Genomic DNA, 22,231 nt, shown 5'->3' with positions numbered 1-22,231 from the left:
GAAGCCAGAGTGAGAATCTCCTGAGGAAAGGTACCTAAAAAAAGAGTTTCAAAGCATCCCCAGTGCTGAGCTGCCAGCAGCTGGCTAAACGGAAACACTGAGGAGCTGATGTACCTTCAACCTGATGCCCTCCCAGCCTTCAGGCGGCTCCTTGCACATGCTGAGTAAGCATCTTATGATTTTGAATTTAAGAAGTCTCTCTGGATGACAGGTGCCTACCACCACACACGCAAAGAACTGAAGGTCTCTATTTCAAGAAAGACAGAGGCAGAGTGCTGCGCTTCCGTCTGGCTTTGGATCCTCCCCAGACTCACCAAAAGAGCAGTAATGCTACCTTCAGTTGCCTTCTCTGGGCAATGAGATTCAAATTCCCAACTCCCATGCCTCAGGACAGTGTCCTAAAGAAATAGCTCTACTCCCCTAGCATGCTCCAATCCACACCCCTTCTGTGGAGAAATGTGCTACAATACCAAAAAAGAATTCAAGATTCACTATATCAGAGAGGGGACAGAACAGTGCTGACCTTCCCAATAGGCTTCCACCAACAAAAAGAAGTGTGACGTGGATGTGGCAAACAAAAGTGAAAAGTGCCGTCAATTCTATTAAGGCAGTATCAATTGTACAGACACTTTTTTGCTAAGAACTGAAACAAAATTTGGATCCCATGGTTTCATGTAGGTCTTTGCTCTACTAGGAAAAAGGTATGTTAGCCAAAATACTGAAATCTGGTGCAGAAACAGCACAGAAAATGACTCTAAAAAAAGAATTCAACTCTACTTTAAACATACAATTTTTTTTGCCCTCAGATTCCCATTAGAAGTTTGTTTTGGAACCTCATTGCTCTGATGATAGAAAGAAACTTCTAATGTACACTCAAGCTGCATTAGTACCCACCTGCTCCTGAGCAGCACTGTCCTTTAACAGTTTATTTCCCCTGAACGGTGGTCTTATCTACTTGTAGACAGCAATCATATTCCCTATCAGCTTTCACATCAACAGACTAACCAAGACATGCTCACAGAAAGGGCACCTACTGCTTGTGCTGAGGCCCCAAGAAAGCACAGTAAAGGGCAAGCTCTTCAGTTGAGAGTCTGTGAGTTCAAGTAAGTGTTGCATATGATACAACTGGATGTTTATAGCTTGTTCAACCCTTCAACAATCATCAAAAAGCTTTCAGGAAACAAATATATACTATCTTCTCACTTTGCATATGGAGAAAGCAAGAGGGTAAAATTAAATGCCTTGATCAAAATTGCAAAAAGACTTATGATTTTCATGAGACAGGTTTATATGACCTGTCTTTTTGCAGCTAGAAATCACAACAGCTGCATAGAAGAGCTGGCACATCTTAGGCTTTCCACAGGGAAGAACACAGGAATTTGCTGTTAGTCTATCTAATCAGTGACAGCCCATTCCTCCCATGGAGCACTGCCATGACAGGGAAAAATTAAGGGAATATACTACAAGTTTCAAAAGGCCATCTCAGAGCTTGCCCTACATTTTAACCTCAGTCAGCAAATTATTCTAGGGATAATACAATTTGTGCCAGCAAAAGCTCTTTTACAACTATTCTTTATACCAGTCCTTCCTTAGGCTAACTATACCACACAAAAAACCTGTTTTCCCAACCTGACACTATGACATTTTCCCCACTACCCTGACAGCACAATTTTAGTAGAGACCTCTTTAGTGAATAGGAGACCAAATAATCAGTAATGTTTAGGAAAAAAAAATTAGTAGGAACACTTCCAGTTTACATTTCAAGGCGCTCTCTGCAAGAAAAACAGCAGGGAAAAACAAGAAAAACTCTGCAAGAAAAACAGGGACCTTTCTTTCAAAATAAAAGTTGAGAGGGGATTTGAAATACAGAGATCTCTCAAAATCAGGAGAGTCTACTAGCTGCAAATTGCACAGGCCATAATGTGGGCTATGTAAGCAGCAAAAATCAACTAACAACAACATAGAAGAGACTATACATATGCTGTCCCATGGACTACAGAATCCACTTGCCAAACAACTCTGTACTGAGAATCACTGGAAAAAGCTGAATAGATAGAAAGCACAAGCCTAGATTTTATCCTTCTCAATAGCTAACAATCAGCCTCATGTTCTTCCTTAGAACAACAGTGTTACAATGAAGTTGAATTTCTCACTTTGCTCAAAATGGCCCTATATGTCTGCTTGCATTTTAGTGGCAGTGTTGTGAATGTCCTCTTCCACTTCCCACATCAGGTCAGACTACAGGTTGAAGACAAAATAAAGGATGACAGTTATAAACTGTCTTAATGCATGGCAACATAACATTATAAGTGTTTTGTCCCTTGCTTTCCCTTAAAGAATCTTTGGCATGCTGAATCTATCATTAAATGTATATTTAATAACCAAGGAGCTAAACTTAGCTTTAATGCCTCCAAAGCTGGCCAAATAAAATAGCTTCCTCAACTGAGAATAGTGCATCTGCCCAATGTACAGATACAGCCTCACAAAAAAATGTTGAACTTCAGAAAGCCCATGTGTAAAAGCCATTGTAAGACCCACTTTAGATCACACTTAGAAAAAACATTAGAGAAGGTCAAACTTGGGTGAAGAGAACAGGGAAAAATTGTTTTGGCCAATGTCGACAACTACCCTAGGTAAAGAGGTAACATTACATACAGTGAATGTGGGACAGGATTCTTATCCAGAGATCAATGCCATGAGTTGTTCACTAGATATTGTAACTTTCTCCACCTGCAACTAAGTTTGGAATAAGTAAATCTAGGCATGGTAGGTACACTGTTTCTTTTCAGCAGGGGATTCTTTTCACGCTTCTTTGTTTTTAACAAGCCTGGATTTAATTATGAGAACTCACGATACCTAGTGCATTTTTTTCACTTTTCTGTGCAGGAAAGCTTTTATAAGTTTCTGGTTCCTAGCACCACCCTCTAATCTCAATCAGTAAGACTTGTATAAGTTTTCTCAAAGAAGTGTGCTGCAAAAGGTAAAGGCAATCATGCAACAGCAAAAAGCCAAGTGTCCAAAGAGGAGATGGACCTGGTACTAAAATGTTATTGAAAAATGAGCTATGGTTTTTTAACATTACTGCATTTTGGAAATAAAAGCCACTGTGAGAACATAATTGAGTAATTGTCAGGAGGTCAACAAGCATCAGGTTTGTTGAGTGGGCACAGAAACAAGAGTTACTTGTTTCAGCCATGTCAGAGGGATGAGCACAACATTAATAATCAAACTTCTGATGCGCAATTTCATTCTGAAAACAGAATGAAGTTGCTTATACTTTCACTTGAATATTTACAGAAATGCTGCATAGAAGGGAATTGGAAATATTTTCTACTAGTCACTGAAATCAACTGTGCATACTTTGAATGTTGCAGCTTCTGCAAAATATAGTGTATAATTATTGTATTTCTGCTTTATCTTCCTGACCTTGATTAGCTGCTACTAAGCAGTTAGCCAGACAATTTTTGACTGGAGAACAAAATGCAACATGAAGCAAAAAGGTGAAGTTGGAGGTGAGTTTGGGGTCACTCCTTCCTCCTCACGCTTTCTTGCAACATGGGCACAAAGGGATACTCCACAAACACCAGTACACATCTGCAATATGTGGAAATACATACTTTGCAGTATTCACTGAGACAAGAGATCACTCAGAATTTATGTTTTTTATTTATTTAATGATGTACATATTGATAGAGGGGCAAATGCAGCAGAACAGTAATCATAAGAGGTCAGTGCCAATAAAAACCTTCATTTGCTTTAATTTAAATGTTAGCAAAGGTGCCAAAGAATAATGGAATGCAGGTTGCACCAGTTTATGCTGTGGTGAATTTTGTCCTGGGACAGCTAGGAGAGGAATGAAGTCTTTGGGAGAACAGTGAGTAAGGTGAGTAAGAGAGAAAAATAATTGGAATTATATATTCTTGTCAATACCTTATTTTCTAATACACTTTTCCTTCTTTCATTTGAGAGTGAATTTTCACAATTGATTCTGTAAACCTTTACAACACCAGAACTGTGGTAATTTTCCACTATTTGCCATCCAATGCACATGGATGGCATAATTTACACCACCACTAACCACTTTAGCTCAGATCAGGCTGTGTCTAGCACCATGTACTAAGGTACCTTACAACTAACATAAAAACAAAAATACTTGGAAATTGCTTTTCAAGAGTGAAGCAGTAAACATCACTACAGTTAGATCAGAGAGCCCTCACTCATAGTTAACAGAAACAAATCTGCAAAGCAGCAAAACTGATTTAACCAAAGTTGGAGGCTTTGTATGTGGGTTGCAGTTGGTTTTTGATTTTAATCACTAAAGAAGTGGAAGGAAGGAATGCAGTAGCTGTCACATATTTGGATATCAGTAAAGTATTTAATGGTCATAGCTCATCTTAAAAAACTGAAAATGCCTTGGGTAGAAGCACTGTCATGCAAATTAACAATTGGCTAAATGACTGCAAACAAAAGATAATGAAACATGGCAACACATAAAAAGGAGGTGTCTAAAGAAGTACTAAAGGGCTGGGGTTTGTTTTTTTTTTTATTCATAATCTCAAAGGGAGAACAAAAATCTTTATAACATATTACGAAAACACTAGAGATGGAGAAGATAAAAACACTGGACAAAAAATAAATATAATACATAAGACTAGGGAAATAGCATGCAGTATGCTATGCTGTTACACTCCATTTTTACAATACATAAACAGTTCACCCAGGACTTTTCTACAAGCTTCTCTGAAATAGCAGGTATTGGTCACAAGAGACAAAAGACATAGTATGTGGAGTCTTTTGCCACAAGCATGGCAAATTCTACTGTCCATTACTGCAATGAAAATAGTGCAATTCGACAGGTTTGGCTTAAGAATATTGTGCCTTTCTACATACTGTTAACAAGAGTAAACACAACTTAATGGAACTCCACCATCTCATTCTAAGAGTCCAAATACTTAATCCATGCTGCTGCTCTCTCACCATCCAGAGTATCTAATGAAATACAAATTTCTTCCCCCCACTTCTCTTATGCAGCAGTTTGTGATTAGTGCCTACTGTAAATAGATGAGCACTGCTGTGGAAGTAAAAATGCCAATACAGAAGGCAGGACATTCATGACCAGTAATGCAGCACATGCCTTGCTCACAGTTTGAAAATTAAACTAGCAACATTAAGAGATTTTCTTTTCTATAGTATCAAAACTTCCATATATGTTTCTATTTATTTTCATCATGCTGAGCAATCTGATTTTGGGGACAGTCACATGGGCATCTCTTATAGCAAATTCTACTCACACAAAGCAAGCCATTCAAAAGCGTTCATTTAAAAAGAATACATCTAATATAAAGATACCATTCATTATTACTTTAACAGCTTTCAAAGTAAGAGTTGCTTTTTCCTTCTGTAAAAAGCTCTTTAGAATATTAAATTAATAATTTCCACTTGTACATATGGCAACAGCATTATCAGATAATGAAGCGATGCATATGTAGACTGAAATAAAGAAGAGAAAGTTTAAGCAGTAAAGGCATACTTAAAAGGAAAAATCAGCAGAAATGTTAATTGGCAAGGACAGAAGAAACATGCTAAAGCTTTGCATTAGCTGGGCACAAGGAAGAATAAAGTCAATCATAGTCAAGAATCTATTTCTTTCTAGACATTTGATATTATTTTTACATAGACATACTACCATAAAGTGTGAGCTTTGCCATTGTTCTACAACCCCTCAGGGGAGTAGGCAGATATAAAGTACCTCTCCATCTCCCTGAAAAGGCTACTTGCACAAGAACAGCATCGCAAGGGTTGTTTTTTTGTGGGTCTACTGTTTTCTCACACATTAAAAAGCATAAAATTCATACGAGTAGTATGAATTATTTTGTTAAATAAGGAGGGAAAATATAACTCATGGTCTGCTTCTGGATATCACAACCATTCATTACATTTTATTCAATACGGATTAACTCAATTCTTATCCAAAGACATTGTCCAGTTAATGCATACCAGGAAAGGTAATTCACCTACCATTCTGTAATGATACTTGGTTTAACAGTATGGATGCTCACGTAAAATCAATTCCTTGGAGAATTCTTATGGTAGTAAGATCTGTATTCCTACCATTGCTAGGGCTTGGGGCATTTCCAGGATTTCCTGTGCCTCACACCTTTACATAATTTTAGAGTACAAAGTTGACAACAATCCATTCAAGTAGCAATACTTGTGGGCTGACTGGCAGCATGCATCATTTTCTGAAGTCATATCAAGTAATTCTTCAGAAAGGTTAAAAGGCAGAAAAATCCACATTCTGTTGTTAAAACAGGAAAAGTCTGTCTCAGAATAAAATGACACAGGGTACATTTTGTATATGAGATCAGATGGAATTAACACCCTCTATAAGGCAACTCCATATGGCAGATGTATGTAAACACATCAGACAGAAACAACTTGCAAAGATGAGAGTTTTGATGTGAACTTCTGTTGCAATCTCAAATCATATAATCTTTCAACCATACCACAGCAACAGCACAGGTAAATGCTCCAGCTATTACATGCTCAGATTGAAGTGTAGCTCTTCTTTGATAAAGCATTATGTAAAATGGGTACCTTCTTAGTAATCAAATCTGCTACTCCACCAGCATATTCAGACATATCTGTTTAACTCTCTACACTTTTACTACATTTCACTCCTTTAGCTCTGCAGAGCCAATGTACTAAGAAATACTAAGTGATGGCATAATTATCACCAACTTCAACAATGCAAGAATTATTTCCTAACTGCTTGGTGATCCCTGGTTATCTAATAGGATCTAAATGTCACAGATAAACCTAAGGAGAAATACCCAATGAACTCTTAACCAGAGATCAACAAAACTGCCATTAAATGCCAGCAGAATCAAAGTGACAAATGCAGAAAGAGAAACCACATTCATAAATCTGTGGAAGAAAAGCATATCAGAAAACTGCCTGAGAGATGATGGCAGAAAGAAAAAAGGCCTTTGAAAAATGTTTCATGCTTCTAGAGAGGACACAGGATTGAAGGGTATTGGCAGAAAGAAACAAGAGAGAAAATAAGTCTGTACTGAGCTTTTAATCTTTCCTTAATTGTACTGAGTCTCCAGCATTATCCCCAGAGAGAATTAAGCGTAAAAGCCTAAGTAACTCAAACAAGTTCCCTTATAACTCAGTCCCTTCAGAACAGCATGGTTTCTTTGAAGGACTCAGTTTCTCAAAGACCAGGTCACACAAAAATCATAGCGTAATGCATATTTCTATTCTGCTAAAACAAAACAATGATATTTCACCTTTTCCACTAACCTGTACTCAGGAATGTCTGGATAGGATTTTGTGGAAATTAACAGAATAAAGCTTGTCTGTCTATTTTGGAAAATGAAGTGGTTAATACTCCAAGAAAATGGTTTGCATTGGGAGTCAGAAAATATATTTTTCAAAGGTCAAGAGAGAGGTGGAATGCAAAATTAAATAGAAATTACTCGGGAAACAGTCAGAGGTTAAAATGTGAGCAAGCTGAATTCTACCAATAAACACTACATGCAGGATGGCAAGGTTTAATTTTAAATGCTGATTATGTATCACCCTCAAACAAATGGTATATAAGCCTGGCTTAGAGCTAAGTACAGCATCTAGAAGGACAAGAGTATTTTATCAATGTAATTTAAAATGAACAGAAGTAAAGTTAGGTCAGAAGATATTTAGTGTATAAAATTTTATTTGTGAGTTTCAGTTTTAACTTCTTCATTTGAGATTTAATTGAGAAACTATTTTAAGCACGTTCAGAGGAAATACACACTAATGGTCTTATCTAATCAGGCATGAGATGAAGGATAAAGAAATTGAGCCTTAAGCATCACACCAGATTGATGGTATGAATCCACAAATTCTGATAAACCACTGATTTCAACAACAGCCTGTAACAGAAATGTTAGATGAAAAAATGAATTCTGTGAACATCCACTTCATTACAGAGTATAAAAATACAGGGAGCACATGCCTTAGAAGACCACCATGTCTTACTATGTGCTGTTCTTGAATATTTGTGGCATAAACAACCATTCACATAAAGGAAAAAAAATTATCTATGAACAGGTTGTTCCATAAATCCCTTTGAGATTTAAACATTTCAGAGGGCCTGCAGGCCCCTCAGGGCATGTTTCAGGCCTGATATTTTCACATTGCTGGTGAACAGATTTCTAGGAATTTTTTAGCTCACTGAACTAATGGAATTAGAGGAATACCCACTAACCCTGAGAATTTTAAGCGCTGGAGTTCCAGTGCTCAGATTGAAACAAGGCTTGATTCAAGAGCAAGCACATGGATTATTTGGTTATTTTAAATCTCTTTCTCTTCTTGATATCTGGGACTGGCCATAATCAGCACAGATGACAGGCTGGGCGGGCCCTGTAATTCTCATTCTCTGCCACAGGAGAGATATTCCATATTCAGTTCTTAGTCTTTTATATCTTCATTTTTAAGCTTACCTCTGGGATGCCTAGAGTTTGTAAGGCTTTGACACAATTTACCTCAGTACAAGTATTGGGTTGACCATTTTGTTAAGCACCTCTGAACTACTAAGCCACAAAATCAATTGAGTGATTCCAGCCTCATGCTCTCACGTCAGCTATGTCAGTGGATAGAAACTGTTACAGAAGGAAAGAGGGTAAAGAGGATTTAAACCTAGTGCCAACAGCCTGTGCTGAATATTATACAAGGAGAAGGAAGCAATTAGTAATTACCTGGGTTGAAATCCCACAATGCTCATTGACTTCAATAAGGCAGGGTTTCACCATGGATGCAAAGAGGGGAGGAACCATCTAAGGGAAAGGGCAAACCTTACAGCTCTGATTATGACCAGGAATTGAACCTTACAGCTCTGATTATGACCAGGAGAAAATATCTATCAGAATTGTTCTATCTAAGGCAAGCAAAGGACACTCTCTTTTTGAGCCCGTTTATTAATCCATACACCTAATAAATTGGTAACGTCTGGGGTTTAGCTTGTTTTGAGTTTTAAGGTGTTGAATGCTCATTCAAGGGAGTGCTTCCATAAGGAAGGAGGAATTTACATTCCACTAAATAGGACTTGTAGGTTACATTTTTCTTGCTACATGAAAGTGAACACTTTTACAATATTTTTACAAAATATTTTATAAACTAAACAAGACTGTCAGAATAAAAAAGAATAATATATAATATAATACAATAGCCTTGTTTTCAGTATGTGTTAATCTGCGCAAGATCTTCCACTGTCACAGATCTTACTGTCAAAGATCCCTAATTTTTTTAATGCCAGCAGGTTTAAGCTAATGGATTTTTAAAATGTCAATATTAAATCATATCCATTGATCTAATAAATGGTATCACATTATTTGCCTGACCCATTATATAGTACAAGCAGAAAGCACCCATTCAAATGCAGCATGCAAGCACGCATTCTATAGGAATGCCTTGGAGGAACACACAACTATATCCACTGCTATAAAGCAACAAAAACTCATTGCTAAAAGGAAGCTTCTAAGGGTTTACTAATTTTCTCAAGAATCTGGAGGAACTAGTAATAATAGTTAACCTTTTGTGTGAGGAAGAAAAAGCACAACTCATCTTAAAAGAAGCCAAGGATTGAGATGATAACACTGACCAGAAGATCAGAAAGGGACAATCTCCAAAATAACCTCATCTATATATGACCCCACGGTTGAGTTAAGGAACAGACGGTCTGTGTCAAATCCAAAAGTTTAAAAGTGTAAGCAAACCTTATGCAGTTGATCTCTTTGGTATCTATTCTAAGGCAAGAAAGGACACTGCTAACCACAAATGCAGTTAGAACCAAAGCTCCAGGCAATTTGACACAGAATTTTGACAAGGCAAATATGAATTTAATGTAGTAATATATACACACAATACATATTAGATAGATAGCAGATTATACACACACCCCCCTCTACAAAGACATAATTCTGTGTTATGCATTTTTTCTCTCTGTGACAGATGAGAATGAGACACATATTTGATAGTTAAAATGTATGTCTGGGAAAAAAGCCAGAAACTATTTTATAAGCTTCAAATCCTATGATTCTTCTGAAAGACATTTTTACCTATTAAAAATGAACAAATGAAAGACCAGAAGTTTGCTCCCTGAAATAAGATTCATAAGGCTCCCAGTTGTGTTTTGCAATATATGTTTTTGCCATTTAGCACATCATGCTTAGAGATACCACATTTAATAATACAATCTGCTGAGGATGAAAAGCACTTTCTTTGCTAATAAAAAAGCTGGTTATAGAAAGTGCAAGTTTGGCAGTAAAGCTTCAAAGAAAAATAGCAGCCTCAAAAACATCTGCAGACTTTAAGTGTATACATTTCAGTTTGTCAGATGTTCTTCTGTAATTTAAATATTTTAGGAATTAATCAAAATAATTTATTTTCTTGAAAATCGGATTAATTCATATTTTTCAACTTCACCTCTAACCATGATAAAATATGAGAAAACCAATAAAGGCATTACTTAACAGGGAGACTGACATGCTCGCTGGATGCTTCTATTTCTTTTTATGCAAGAAGGAACCTCAAATAAGTAAAGCTTTCTGCAATATAATTTAAGACTCTCTGAAGTGCTAATAAACATATAAACATTTACAAGGGTTGTAAATAGGAATGACAATATATTTTTGCACAGTGTCTGGTATAATAGGATTCAACAGGGGCTTCAAGATGATGGGCATTACTACAGTGATACAGAATTGCACCTAAGAGAAATGACATGCTAGCATGGTTTAAGAGAAACCAGGTCTACAAAGCCTTATTCCATCTCCACATGGTGATCAGTGACACAGTCACAAAACGTTGCTATCGAAATAGCCTCAGAATAAACCGGGAGACTGAGGTGGAAACTGATTGTAGGGATGACATACAAGAACATGCATCAGGAAAGTTTGTTGCAGAGAGACATGAGGAAGGATCAGGCCTTTCCAATCAACTTGTTATTTTTCAATCTTTTCAGGTGCTTAAGGGATGTACCTGCGTCTGTCACCTTAAACCAATGATAACAACAAAGAAAGGGAAACTCACAGAGTTAAAACTAACTGGATACCTTGATCTTCTGTGCCTCATTGACAATATTGAATATCATACATAATGGCACAGTAAATTATCTGAAACAGAGTGGATAATTATTGATTATGAACTTTTCGGTCATAATGCCATTATTTAGAAAAGAATACATCACAGCAAGACTCTATCAAAAGACTTGTGCACTTCCACCAGTACATATCACGCCAAGAGAAAAGCTGTGTTACTGAAGTGAAAAATCTAGATTAATTCCTAGATATGTTTCTCCACTGCCAATGGCCAGGAAGGTTACCTTAGGAGATACACTGTCATAAACAGTGTTCACAAAATCTGCATCCTTTTTTTAAAACACGAAGTGATTAATACATCTGAATGAAAGCAGCAGTCACTGTGTTGCTATGCTGACAAACGTGGCTTGTTCTGATGTATATCTGGCTACTGAGGATAGAATGCTGTTCCATACTTGTTTAAATCTGCTCTACCAGACAGAGCATCACGTGTTAAAATTAGAAATGTTTGACAAAGCAAAACAAGACAACAAACCCTAAAAGCATATTACAAGGATGGTCAAAACCAATATAACAACGGCACTAAAGGCCAGACTCTGCTCCCACTTAGCTCCATGTGTATTAAACCAATTATACTGTATTCACTTGAAATATGCTCAATTCACATCAGCAAAACTGGGAGCGCAATCTGGCACTTCTTCTTGGTATAATAACAATTTTGAAATCTTTCCCTGTTACTCACTCGCATGCTTTATCAGTATTAACACAGAAGGTATGAAGGTGGGTTGTTAGTTACTCTCAAAGCTTTGCTCACATCTTGCCAATTCTGTGTTTACTGTCATATTCTAAAGCTAGGGACGAGGACTTTTCATATTCCTCCTCCTTCCATGTGTTACTCCAGGAAAAAAATTTCCTGCTTGCCTATCATCACTTCATTTTATAATGTCTCTCACACTAGCTCTGTTTCTTTGCATACAAATTTGAATTGGTCATCAGCTGAAGATTTGCAGACAGCATAAGGCAACAAATTCCACACACTTGGGTCCTTCTACGTCTTCCTTCTGTGTTGTATTCTGTATCTGATAACATGGAATAATTCTTCCTTATTCTGACAAGATGGCTATTTCAGAGGTTGGTGAACACAGTATTCCAGATACATTGCAAATGAGGGCTACTACAATTTGATCACTTTTACATTTCTGCAACAAAACCCCATTAGAGAGACAAATCATCAAGGTAGAGTTTGAGCAGTCAGTGGAGAGTGTGACATGAAGCAGGTAAAGACAACTGAGTGTTCCATGACCACCTTTTTATAATTTTGGGTGGGTGGGTGTCCAAGCACTTCACTATTTTAAATCACATGATCATCCATCCTGCAAAGCTAAATATTCTGTATTTTATTAACTATAGCTTTATACCTCTACTATGTTCACCTATGGGAAATCAGTAAATCAGAGCAAAGACTTCTGCAGTTGATTTCTGGGCAATAAACTGGTGCAGTAGTATACCATAAATTAAGTTGATAGTTTAGGGGCTGGACATGAATCTGATTTTTTGTTTGATTCCCCCTCCCAATATTTCATTTCTCAGATCAAATTTAATCTCTCACTTAAATGAACTGGAAAGAATTTCTGGTATGGAATACCCATTGGTGAAAAAGTGCATTACAAAGTACTGACATTTACATGAGATTTCTAATACTCCTTAAACATGTTGAAGTATTCAGGAGTCCACCAGAGAAAGAAGCAAGAACATTCTCAAGTAACAATGTAACATATATTTTCCAGCAGCCTAAGGCAAGGAAAAGACTGCCTCTCCGAAATGCTGCCCACTGCACTACACTGCAAAACACCCACATGAGATTCAGTAACATGCTTTGATAAATAATGTACTTAAAGCAGGGCCAAATGGATAAAACAAATAAAAATCCTTACATGTTCATTTTCATTAATGTATTTTTACAGTGCCTTCGTAATTCCTACTGCCATAATCCTGACACATAAAATGAGGCATAAGATTGTATTATACCTTGATAGAAGGGATATGATTAGATATTCCTTAAAAAGACAAACTGATACTACACGCAAATGCACTGAGAGCTGTGGTCTCAATTCTGGTGAACTTAAGCCTTATTCAGAAATCTCACTGAACAATGCTACAACATTTAAGTCAGCATGCCATTTCATATGTGTATTTTCTACACAGCATTCCATTGAAACTGTATGTGAAATTTCTTCTGTTCTGACAAAGGATCTGTTTTTAAACTAGCTCATTAAAAACTAACCTTCACAGTGTTCAGAAAACAAAGATGGTAAGAAAGCTGCTTCTCCCAAAGCTATCATTTCAGAGCATTGAAGTCTGCTGAGGGCTACTGAATTATCATCACATGGGCAAAAGCAGGAAGCAAGTTACGCTCCTGATTATCAGACTACAAGATGTGTACGTGCTGCTTAATATGAATAAAAAAGAATTAAAATATTCATTCTGACCTTATGGGGCCAAGACTCCCTCTCTCCAAAGTTACTGCATACCGAAGTAATAGCTGTTCTTCATTTACTCAAGATCAAATGTTTCTCCAGGCATGTTCAGTAACTTCTAACATAATCTTATTCCACACAAAAGGAAATTGGTTATTTGTATGTTATCCAAGGAAGGCTGAGTAATTCACTGTGGTAGGAAAGACCTCTAAAAATAAGTCACCTCTCAGCAGATTCACTCCCTTCCTGTCTGGGTTTGAATCAGTTTGCAACTGTACGATATGAAAGGACAAAGCCTCAAGATGAACTACAGAGAACTTCTCTAATGATAACACTGCTCAAATACATTCATTTCATTCTGTTTAAAAGAATCCAGCTATCAGGGGTGGAGCAAGCCAGTGACCCAACAGGATGTGCATGACCAGAGCTCCTCGTGTGTAGCCTTCTGCTTTCATGTTTATTTTTGGATGTATTTTCCTTTGTGCTTTGAAACATTTTTTTGGGCAAGGTAGCTAGCACCACACTAACTCATTGATGCTAAAAAGGGAAAGCGAGTTCTTATCAACACAAAGAGTGCTTCGTTCTACAGATTCATAGAGCATCTTGGAAGTCTACAGTGTTATAGAAGTGATGAATAACTATTTTCATGTTTGTTAGTGCTCCTCAGAGAAGGCGGCCAGGGACAATCGGTGCACAAAAGCATGTCACCAGTGATTCCCATAACCTCCTGGAGCTTCTTCATCAGGGAACAGTGTTCAGCTGTGCGAGAACCTAACCAGAGATTTCATCATCTCCAATCTGCTATAGCAGCCATTGATAGAAAACAAGTCTCCAAGGATGAGTAAGCTTAGAAGTTCAACAGATGTTCCCGAACGGGATGCTACTTCAACAGATATAGTCATTAGAGAAAAGACTAGGCCATTTTAACTGGTAATTGTTGTTATCAGGACAGTATCATTTGTTTTGACCAGCATTCCCTGATTGTTAAAAATGGAGGTCATAGAAAACCTTTACGTATTTAAAGGGTTGACTGAATATGTGGTTTTGTGTATTACAGAAGGAATTGTATTGTATTTTCGATAAAGAATATCCTATCTTTTCCTCAAAGAGTATTTATATTTATAAAACTGACAGAAGAATAGTGATAAAAAAGAAAAAAGTCTGTTTAGAAGAAGCAATCTCTTTCTTTCAGGTATAGGTGCAATTGTAATTGTACTCAAAGAAATTAATACACTTTGCTGTATATTGTGCATTAAGTATGTTAATAAGCCACATCTGGTCTGTGAAACATTCTATCAATACAATTGTTTCTTAGAGCAATACAGCTAATACAGGAAAAGTTACTTTTCAATTTAAACAAAACTCAGAAATATCTGTAAGTTCATAATATGACATTTTAGAGATTCTGAAAATTTTCTAAACTTAGAAATAACTAAAATAGGTATTATATCTTTCTCTCTCTTAAAATCTAGTTTCAGAATTTATACTAAAAGTTTCATAAGCAGTATAAATGAATATTTATTTGTCTTTCAAAGAACTGCATAGATTTGTGGTAGGAAAACATTTGTTGCAAACATGAACTTCATCAGTAGGCTTCAGTGTTAACAAATCTTTACTATAAAGGAAGATAGTTCATAGCTTTTAGTCCTATCATTTCAGATTAGTTGCACAATAAATTAAAGTCAATACTGAATCAATTTATACTGGTTCATTTTCCAAGATTATATTCATAACCTAAAAATAAAATAGAATATTAAAAACTGCAGTCTTGGAATTTCCATGCTCTGTATGCCAAAAATGTTTAATCAGCTAACAGAGAGTTTTCATTTGTTCTTTCCCTCAAAAGAAGGAAAAAAGTAAATTTCCCCAAAAGCAAATTTAATGGGGAAAAAAGCCCAAACAAACAAAAAACTTAATGATATATAAAATGTATTTTTTGCACTTCTACTATTAATCATAAAAATCCTACATTCATAAAAGCAGTAACCATTTTAAGAATTTCAACCCTACGGTTTATTTAGGTTGTTCTTAAATTACAGTATTATATTATTTTGGAATTATTCAACCTTTTTTTTAATGGAGAAACTACTTCTTTCTGGAATTAAATTATCATTATCTGGAGAGTTGAAATTTGTATGCACTAGATTTTAGTTTTTACCAGATCTGGATTGTAAGCACACTGACACTGTTGCCTTCTCCCATTTTTTCCCATGGTACCACTGATAATAAACAACAAGAAGTTTCCCTGAAGAAAAGTATTTACTTTTCTTCAGATAATAATAATAATAATAATAATAATAATAATAATAATAATAATAATAATAATAATAATAGTAATAACAACAACAACAACAACAATAATAATAATAATATACTACCGCTGCTATTGCTCATATATTTGGGGGGAATTTCCTTAAATAATTTTCTGTCTGTTTTCAACATTCTCTGTTTATCATACATTAGCTGCAGTTTTCGTAGGCTTTGGGATTAGTAGATTGCAAGGAAACAAATATTGTCTTGAAAAAAATGAACAATTTAATTCTACCTCAGACTAACCAGCAACTACATTTCGTGGCATAATTTTCGACTCAGTAAGAGCACAGGGATAGCCGCTTTGAAAGAAAGCACACCAAATACATGAAAAGTTTACTGTAAAACTGCACAAAAGGCAAAGAAGAACCACAAAGCTAAACTGTGTTCTGTGACTGATACCTGCAGCATCTGTGACATGCTCTACTGCACAATTTCATAAAATCTGCAATATACAAGATGTGTGCTAAGGTTCCCTATGATAGCTCCCAATACTTTCAACACACGTGACCTTTTCCAAAAGCATCTATCATCAAAAAACTCATCAAAATCAGCAAAATAGTTAGAAACAACATTGTATTAGTGATTAAAGAGCAAATGACATTGGCATTTTTGTTTTAAAACAACTTAAATCTACTTTAAGGTTCAAAATTTTTAAGAAGGGAACTTAACCTTCACTCCCCCAATATTTCTGACAGGAAACCAAAAATCTCTGATTGCATAGCAGGAAAGTCATATACATAGCAAAAATGACTCAGCTTATACCAATTAAAAGTGAATTAAAAAAAATGTTACTTGAGAAACCTACAATTGGATTTATTCTCCTCCATCATGAGCTTGTAAAGCACTATCTACATTAAAAATTTCTGACCACTGGCAAGTGTAGCATATGTTAAAACAGATGAGACCACTGGCATATTTAATCTTTTAATGCCAAGGTCTAAAACTATAATGCAGCTCCTGTAGAGAAAAAAGCATGAACTGCAGAAAAATATTGCATTGTGAATTTCTTCAAATTTGCTATGAGACTTTATGAGCATTTTATTTTAGCTGTAGACATTGCCAAAAAACCACTACAAATTATGGCTATGCAATTCAAAGAACGAAATCTGATATTGTCAGAGCATTCCATGGCAAGCACGTTTCATTCACATATTGGTCTTTTATGCCTTGGTCATGCTGCACCATTAACTATGTTCAAGGCAACATATTTGCAGACAGATGATATTAGTGCTGTTTCCTCAGTCAGTGTAGCTAGTTGTGGATTTGATTTTCTTTCTGATATCCTTACTTTAGTACTGCTTTAGGACAATTACTTGGAGTATAATACTGCTCTTTCTCAGGAAAAGAGAAAGCCAAAAATCCCCATCTGTCTGCACTTAGGAGAGAAGCTGAACTAAAATGCTACAACCAGCATTTTTTTCTTAAATATAGTTAGTGTCCCTAGATCTGCAACTTCAGAACACTGTCACACCATCCGACAGCTCTACACAACACCTAAATTTGTACAGTCACCATTTAAAACAAGCTGGCAGTACAAATTGCTATAGTGTAGGCCAGGCCAACAGGATGCCTTCCAATTCCCAGAACACTTTTCAAATCGAGTGTAATGCTTACAAAAATGCAAACTGATTAAAGTTCAGTAACTTAGCACAGTAACATGTTAATGAAGTCTCCTCAGCATGAATACCAAAGTACACACAGGTTATAGACTGAAGAACCTCAGCAGTACGTTCTCCACAAGGGAAAGTTTTAAGGGAATTCACGTGTAATCAGTAACTTAATTTTTAAGTGATCTTGATCCATCTGCAAATTCTAAACCCCTTACAGCTGGTGATGACACAGGAATAAAGGAGAATAATTTAAAATATCAGAGTATATTAATGATAAACTCTCCTCATAAACGCTGGCAATAAAAGCAAGTTTAAGACTAAGAAAGCAACACCTGCAGTATACAAATAAATTCCACCAGAAATTTCACCTAAGTTATTTCATTAGAAGAAGCCTGCAAGAAAAAAATACAGGAGTATGTAATCATGCAGAATATGAAGCACTGGAAAGACATAAAAAGACTTTTCTTTTTGTCCAAACTAATTTAAAAGAGTTATTACTTTGCTTACAGTACAAATGTGCTTAAATCACTTTTTTCTGTATAAACTGCAAATAAATCTGAATTTACCTCCCAAAGTGCTTTGAAGTCCTTCTGCTCAATTCGAAGGAGCTCACTATATTCTCTGGTAACGATGGTAGCATGGCGAGGAGTGTTATCCAGAATGGACTCTCCAAAAGCAGTTCCTATTCCCAGACTGCATATTGTCACAGCATCCTTTGAATTAAAAATAAAAGGACACATATTAAATATTCCAGGATGTTTTAGGAGTCTTTATGTCACATTTACTAACAGCACTACCTTAAGATTCTTCAGCAATTTGCTTTAAAAGAAAATTAATTAAAAGTGCCAACAAAAAAACCAATATACTGATTAACAACACGGAAAGCCTCAATGTGGAAGTAAGTAAGACTTCTGTTTTCTATGACCATCAGCTGAATTAGACATTTCTGTCTGCAAAGCAGAGAACACAAGAGTCATCTTCACCTTCGGAAGAACGTTATGATCTCTGTTCATCTACCTCTAAAGACTGTTGTGATGATGAGATCCTTTAGAAATGTCAGAGGTGATCAGAAGATAACTAGCATCAGAAATGCAATCTTGGAATATAAATTTCTGCCCTATATAGGCTACCCTCATCAGAAAGAAAATTTGACTATTATGTTTTCTCAGTAATTATAATATCCTCTTGTATTTATAATGCATTTCTCTATTGTACAAGGTCTGTGCGCAATGCAGTCATAGAGTTTAATCAATTCTTGGCCCTTCTGTTGAAAATGCCAGTAAATCTCTCAATTGTTAATGGATGCCTGCCAATTAAGTACCAGACCGAAAAAAAAAAATATTCTTTTCAAGTAAGTCAGGGATTTCAAGAAAACAATTAAAAGTCCAAAACAACCTGGAATAGAGTATTCAGGATGGTCCCAAACATGCAGTAAAGTCCACTTCAAAAGAGTCTACGTGAGCACATGCCATTCATGTGATGGGAAGATGTCTAAGTCAATCCCCCTTGGCCAGGAACCCCTCTGTAATAGTTCCAATATAAATTATGAGCTACTGCAGACAAAAAATTAGACTACTCAAAATTAAGTAACTTGCTGAATCAAGATCTTTAGACACATGTTCCATTTTAGGCTTACAAGTTGCTATGTTCCTGAGTACAGGCTTGAAGCTGAACACTTATCTATGTCTTTTTCTAAGTTGGTCTTTAACTGACTGTCTTTTGAATAATTAAAAAAAAACAGCAATAGCATTAAAAATTTAAACTGATACAAACTGCACTTTACTAAGAAAATCATACAGGCACACAGACAAATACGCATAAGCATATAAAAACACATGTTAATTTTACTCGATACATTAGAAATATAGTTTAATTCTAAAATGTAGGATTCGTGAAATGTCTACAAAAATAAAAGCAGAAAATTTTGTCATCCCATCCACTACATCCTTGTGGCTGATAATCCAGGAGAGATGCACGAGCATATTTCAGCATCATTTTCTGTGTTTAAAATTGCATTGTTTTCCTTTCATGCATCTAACAAGTGGCAATAGGCAAATGTTATTAAGATCAAGTTAGTAGCTTTATAATTGCATTACAAAGACAAATGCCCATAATAGTCCAGTTCCCTGAACCATAGCAAATTGCTTTTGCACAGATATTACCATATAAAATTATGTGTTCAGGAAAACAAAATCAATTATGTCTTAGAAAAGATCTAGGAACAATTTACCAACTGTCAGAAATAAATTTGCAAGGAAAGCAAATATGAACAGGCACTGTTTAAAAGAAAGAATATATGGGAATGAGGACCTAGGCACCTAAACAGAAGTCTTTAATACAGGCTATATGCTAAAGTTCTGCCTTAACATGCTTACCTTTCAGAGCTGAAACACTACATGCATGCTACCATATTCACAATTGCACTCAAAGGAGCTACAAAGAAAATGTGCCTGCTGCTCACACAAAATTTGATCTCCAGGTCTCCAACACATTATTCTCAACTTTATTTAGAAAGTTCAGATAAAAGATCTCTGTTTAGGGCAGAATAATCAAATAGCCTGGCAGAAAAAGAAACTTTTCCATTAGGTGGATCATAAGCACTATTTACATCTTCCAACTTCTTTCTCACTCCCTACCCTCCCTCCAAAAAAATAAATTCCTTTGAAACGCTTCACCTTTTTTGATTCTCTACAACCCTAAAGAACATATCTTTAAAGACAGAATAGAGAAGAAGAGAAAAGGAACAGTGTTGGTTAAGGAACCAATTTCTAAAATAACTTCTGATGAGGCAGCTGTTCAGCCTGAGAAATAAATTAACATTGTGGAGTCAAAGAGCTGGAATGGTCCTGTCTATGTTCATTAAAGAAAAGTCCAGGCTTCTATCAAGTGAAAGTTCTTTCAGGTTTTTTCCCCAGCCATCATTGCTCTCCATAGAGATGCCGTTTTGCAGCCAGCTAGGGAGCAAGCCCATCTGTCTTCTTCAAGACTTCAGAGCCCCATTTTCTCTCTGCCCCTTGTTTATACATCTCCAGCTGCCTGGGGAATCAGGCGTGTGTTTCCTATTACACCTGTTAACCTTACACTCAAGAATCTCCTGCTGTTCAGTGTAGATGTCAGGAGGATTGCTGGCAGCTCAAAACTCAGTTTGCTGTTCCCCTCTGCAATCCCAGAAGCAGCAGGGGGTTCTAGCTGCTGGTAACCAGCTAAAATTCACACAGCCATTTAAAAGGCAGTATTAAAGACTTAGAAAGATGAGATTGTTTCCATTGCTGTCTGTCCTCTGAATACACTATAAAATGGTAGCGTTCAAATCAGAGGCAGTTTGTGTATTCAGTCTCATTGACTCTCACCGGCAGGTGAGACACATGCAGTGAAAGAGTTGTTAAACCTCACCCCCTCATCAATCTAAAATATTATTGAATCTGTAAGACCATTCTATGGAATGGATGAAAATCAGAAACAAGGCTCTGCCTTATTCCCTCCCCCACCATCACAAGACACATCCCTGCATACTCCTCCCTGACTTGTGACACTTTCTATTTTCCAACCTGGCAAATAGAATTTTTGTACTGTGTGTATACAAAATCATGGGGTCTGAAAGAGAAATTAAGAAAATAGGAAAAAAAAATTATAAGTGCTAGGTTGAAAGGGATTGGGCACTTTTCTCTGAAATTTTAGTTTCTTCAATATTTTGAGTTTATAAGGGAATTGATGTAGCTAGTTCGTTTTTAATTTCATCATTTTCCCATACCTTGTACCTTTAACTCACATCTGCACCTGTGTCCCTCCAGGACTCCATACCACCTCCATGTTTAATTGGAGATCTGCAAAAGCTGGCATTTTGAAAAGTTTGCTTATTATTACTTCGACACAGTTCAGTTTGTTCTCAGCGGAAATTTCCTTTTATAACAGAGAAACCAAAGGATACACATGAAAGTAAACTATTTGCTCTATGAAGAGATTTTCCTGGTCCATTACCTCCACTGGAGTATGTTTCAGCCATTCAGATAGGAAGTCCTTATCAAACTACTTTTAAAGATAACATAGAAATATCTTCCCACACTAGAACTGCAGTTTGCCAACGTATGTTAGGCCATCCTCTTTACACAAGACAAGGTGATTTGCTTAAAGGAGGCATTATGCTTCTAGAAAGACCGTGACCAACTTCTCTTCTAGTTCCTAATTAAAATATTTACAGATCAGATTAATTGTACTGTAATAACGTTCATTATTTCCATACCTTTCTATCTGATCCTCGAAAAGCTACCTGCAATGTCTTGTACTTTTTGCTAGGTTACCTGGCAGACAGAATTGAAATGATTTGTCTATATTAACTTTCAATAAGCTAAGTTCAAAACCAAAATTAGTACAACCACGACACTGTGGAGCTCAGCATGGGCCAACACACCCTGCTTCTCAGCTGAGTACATTAGTCCATGCCAATCTCTCTGTTACAATAGGTAGAACAGTTCTCATGCTCAAACTAAATAATTTACACTACACTACAGACTACAGTACAAACTTATGTCACAACTTCACATAGGTTATCTCCAAAATACATAATGGCTATTTACATGTATACATAATGGCATTTACATGCAGAAAGCAGTATTGCAAGGACTGTCCTGTTTAAATCCCTTTCCTTGTTTCCACTTCATCTTATCACATACCTCCTTTGCCCTCAGTTTCAAACAGCCAGGAAATTCTTCCCTTTCTTACGTGGACATCTGAACCTCTCTCCTCACAG

General features: G+C 36.3%; 1 protein-coding gene across 1 annotated transcript in view; it reads right to left on the bottom strand.

The window, feature by feature from the left end:
• Positions 1 to 22,231, bottom strand: part of RAPGEF4 (Rap guanine nucleotide exchange factor 4) — a 159,389-nt gene that overhangs the window by 119,142 nt on the left and 18,016 nt on the right. The window contains exon 4 of the mRNA XM_075153951.1: positions 18,051 to 18,197. Within this exon, the coding sequence (XP_075010052.1) occupies positions 18,051 to 18,197 (147 nt within the window). The remainder of the gene's footprint in view (positions 1 to 18,050; positions 18,198 to 22,231) is intronic.

This window comes from Calonectris borealis, chromosome 6, assembly GCF_964195595.1.
Source record: "Calonectris borealis chromosome 6, bCalBor7.hap1.2, whole genome shotgun sequence".
NCBI lineage: Eukaryota > Metazoa > Chordata > Aves > Procellariiformes > Procellariidae > Calonectris > Calonectris borealis.
Note: the sequence above shows the minus strand (reverse complement) of the source record. Positions and strands in the feature narration are given on the sequence as shown.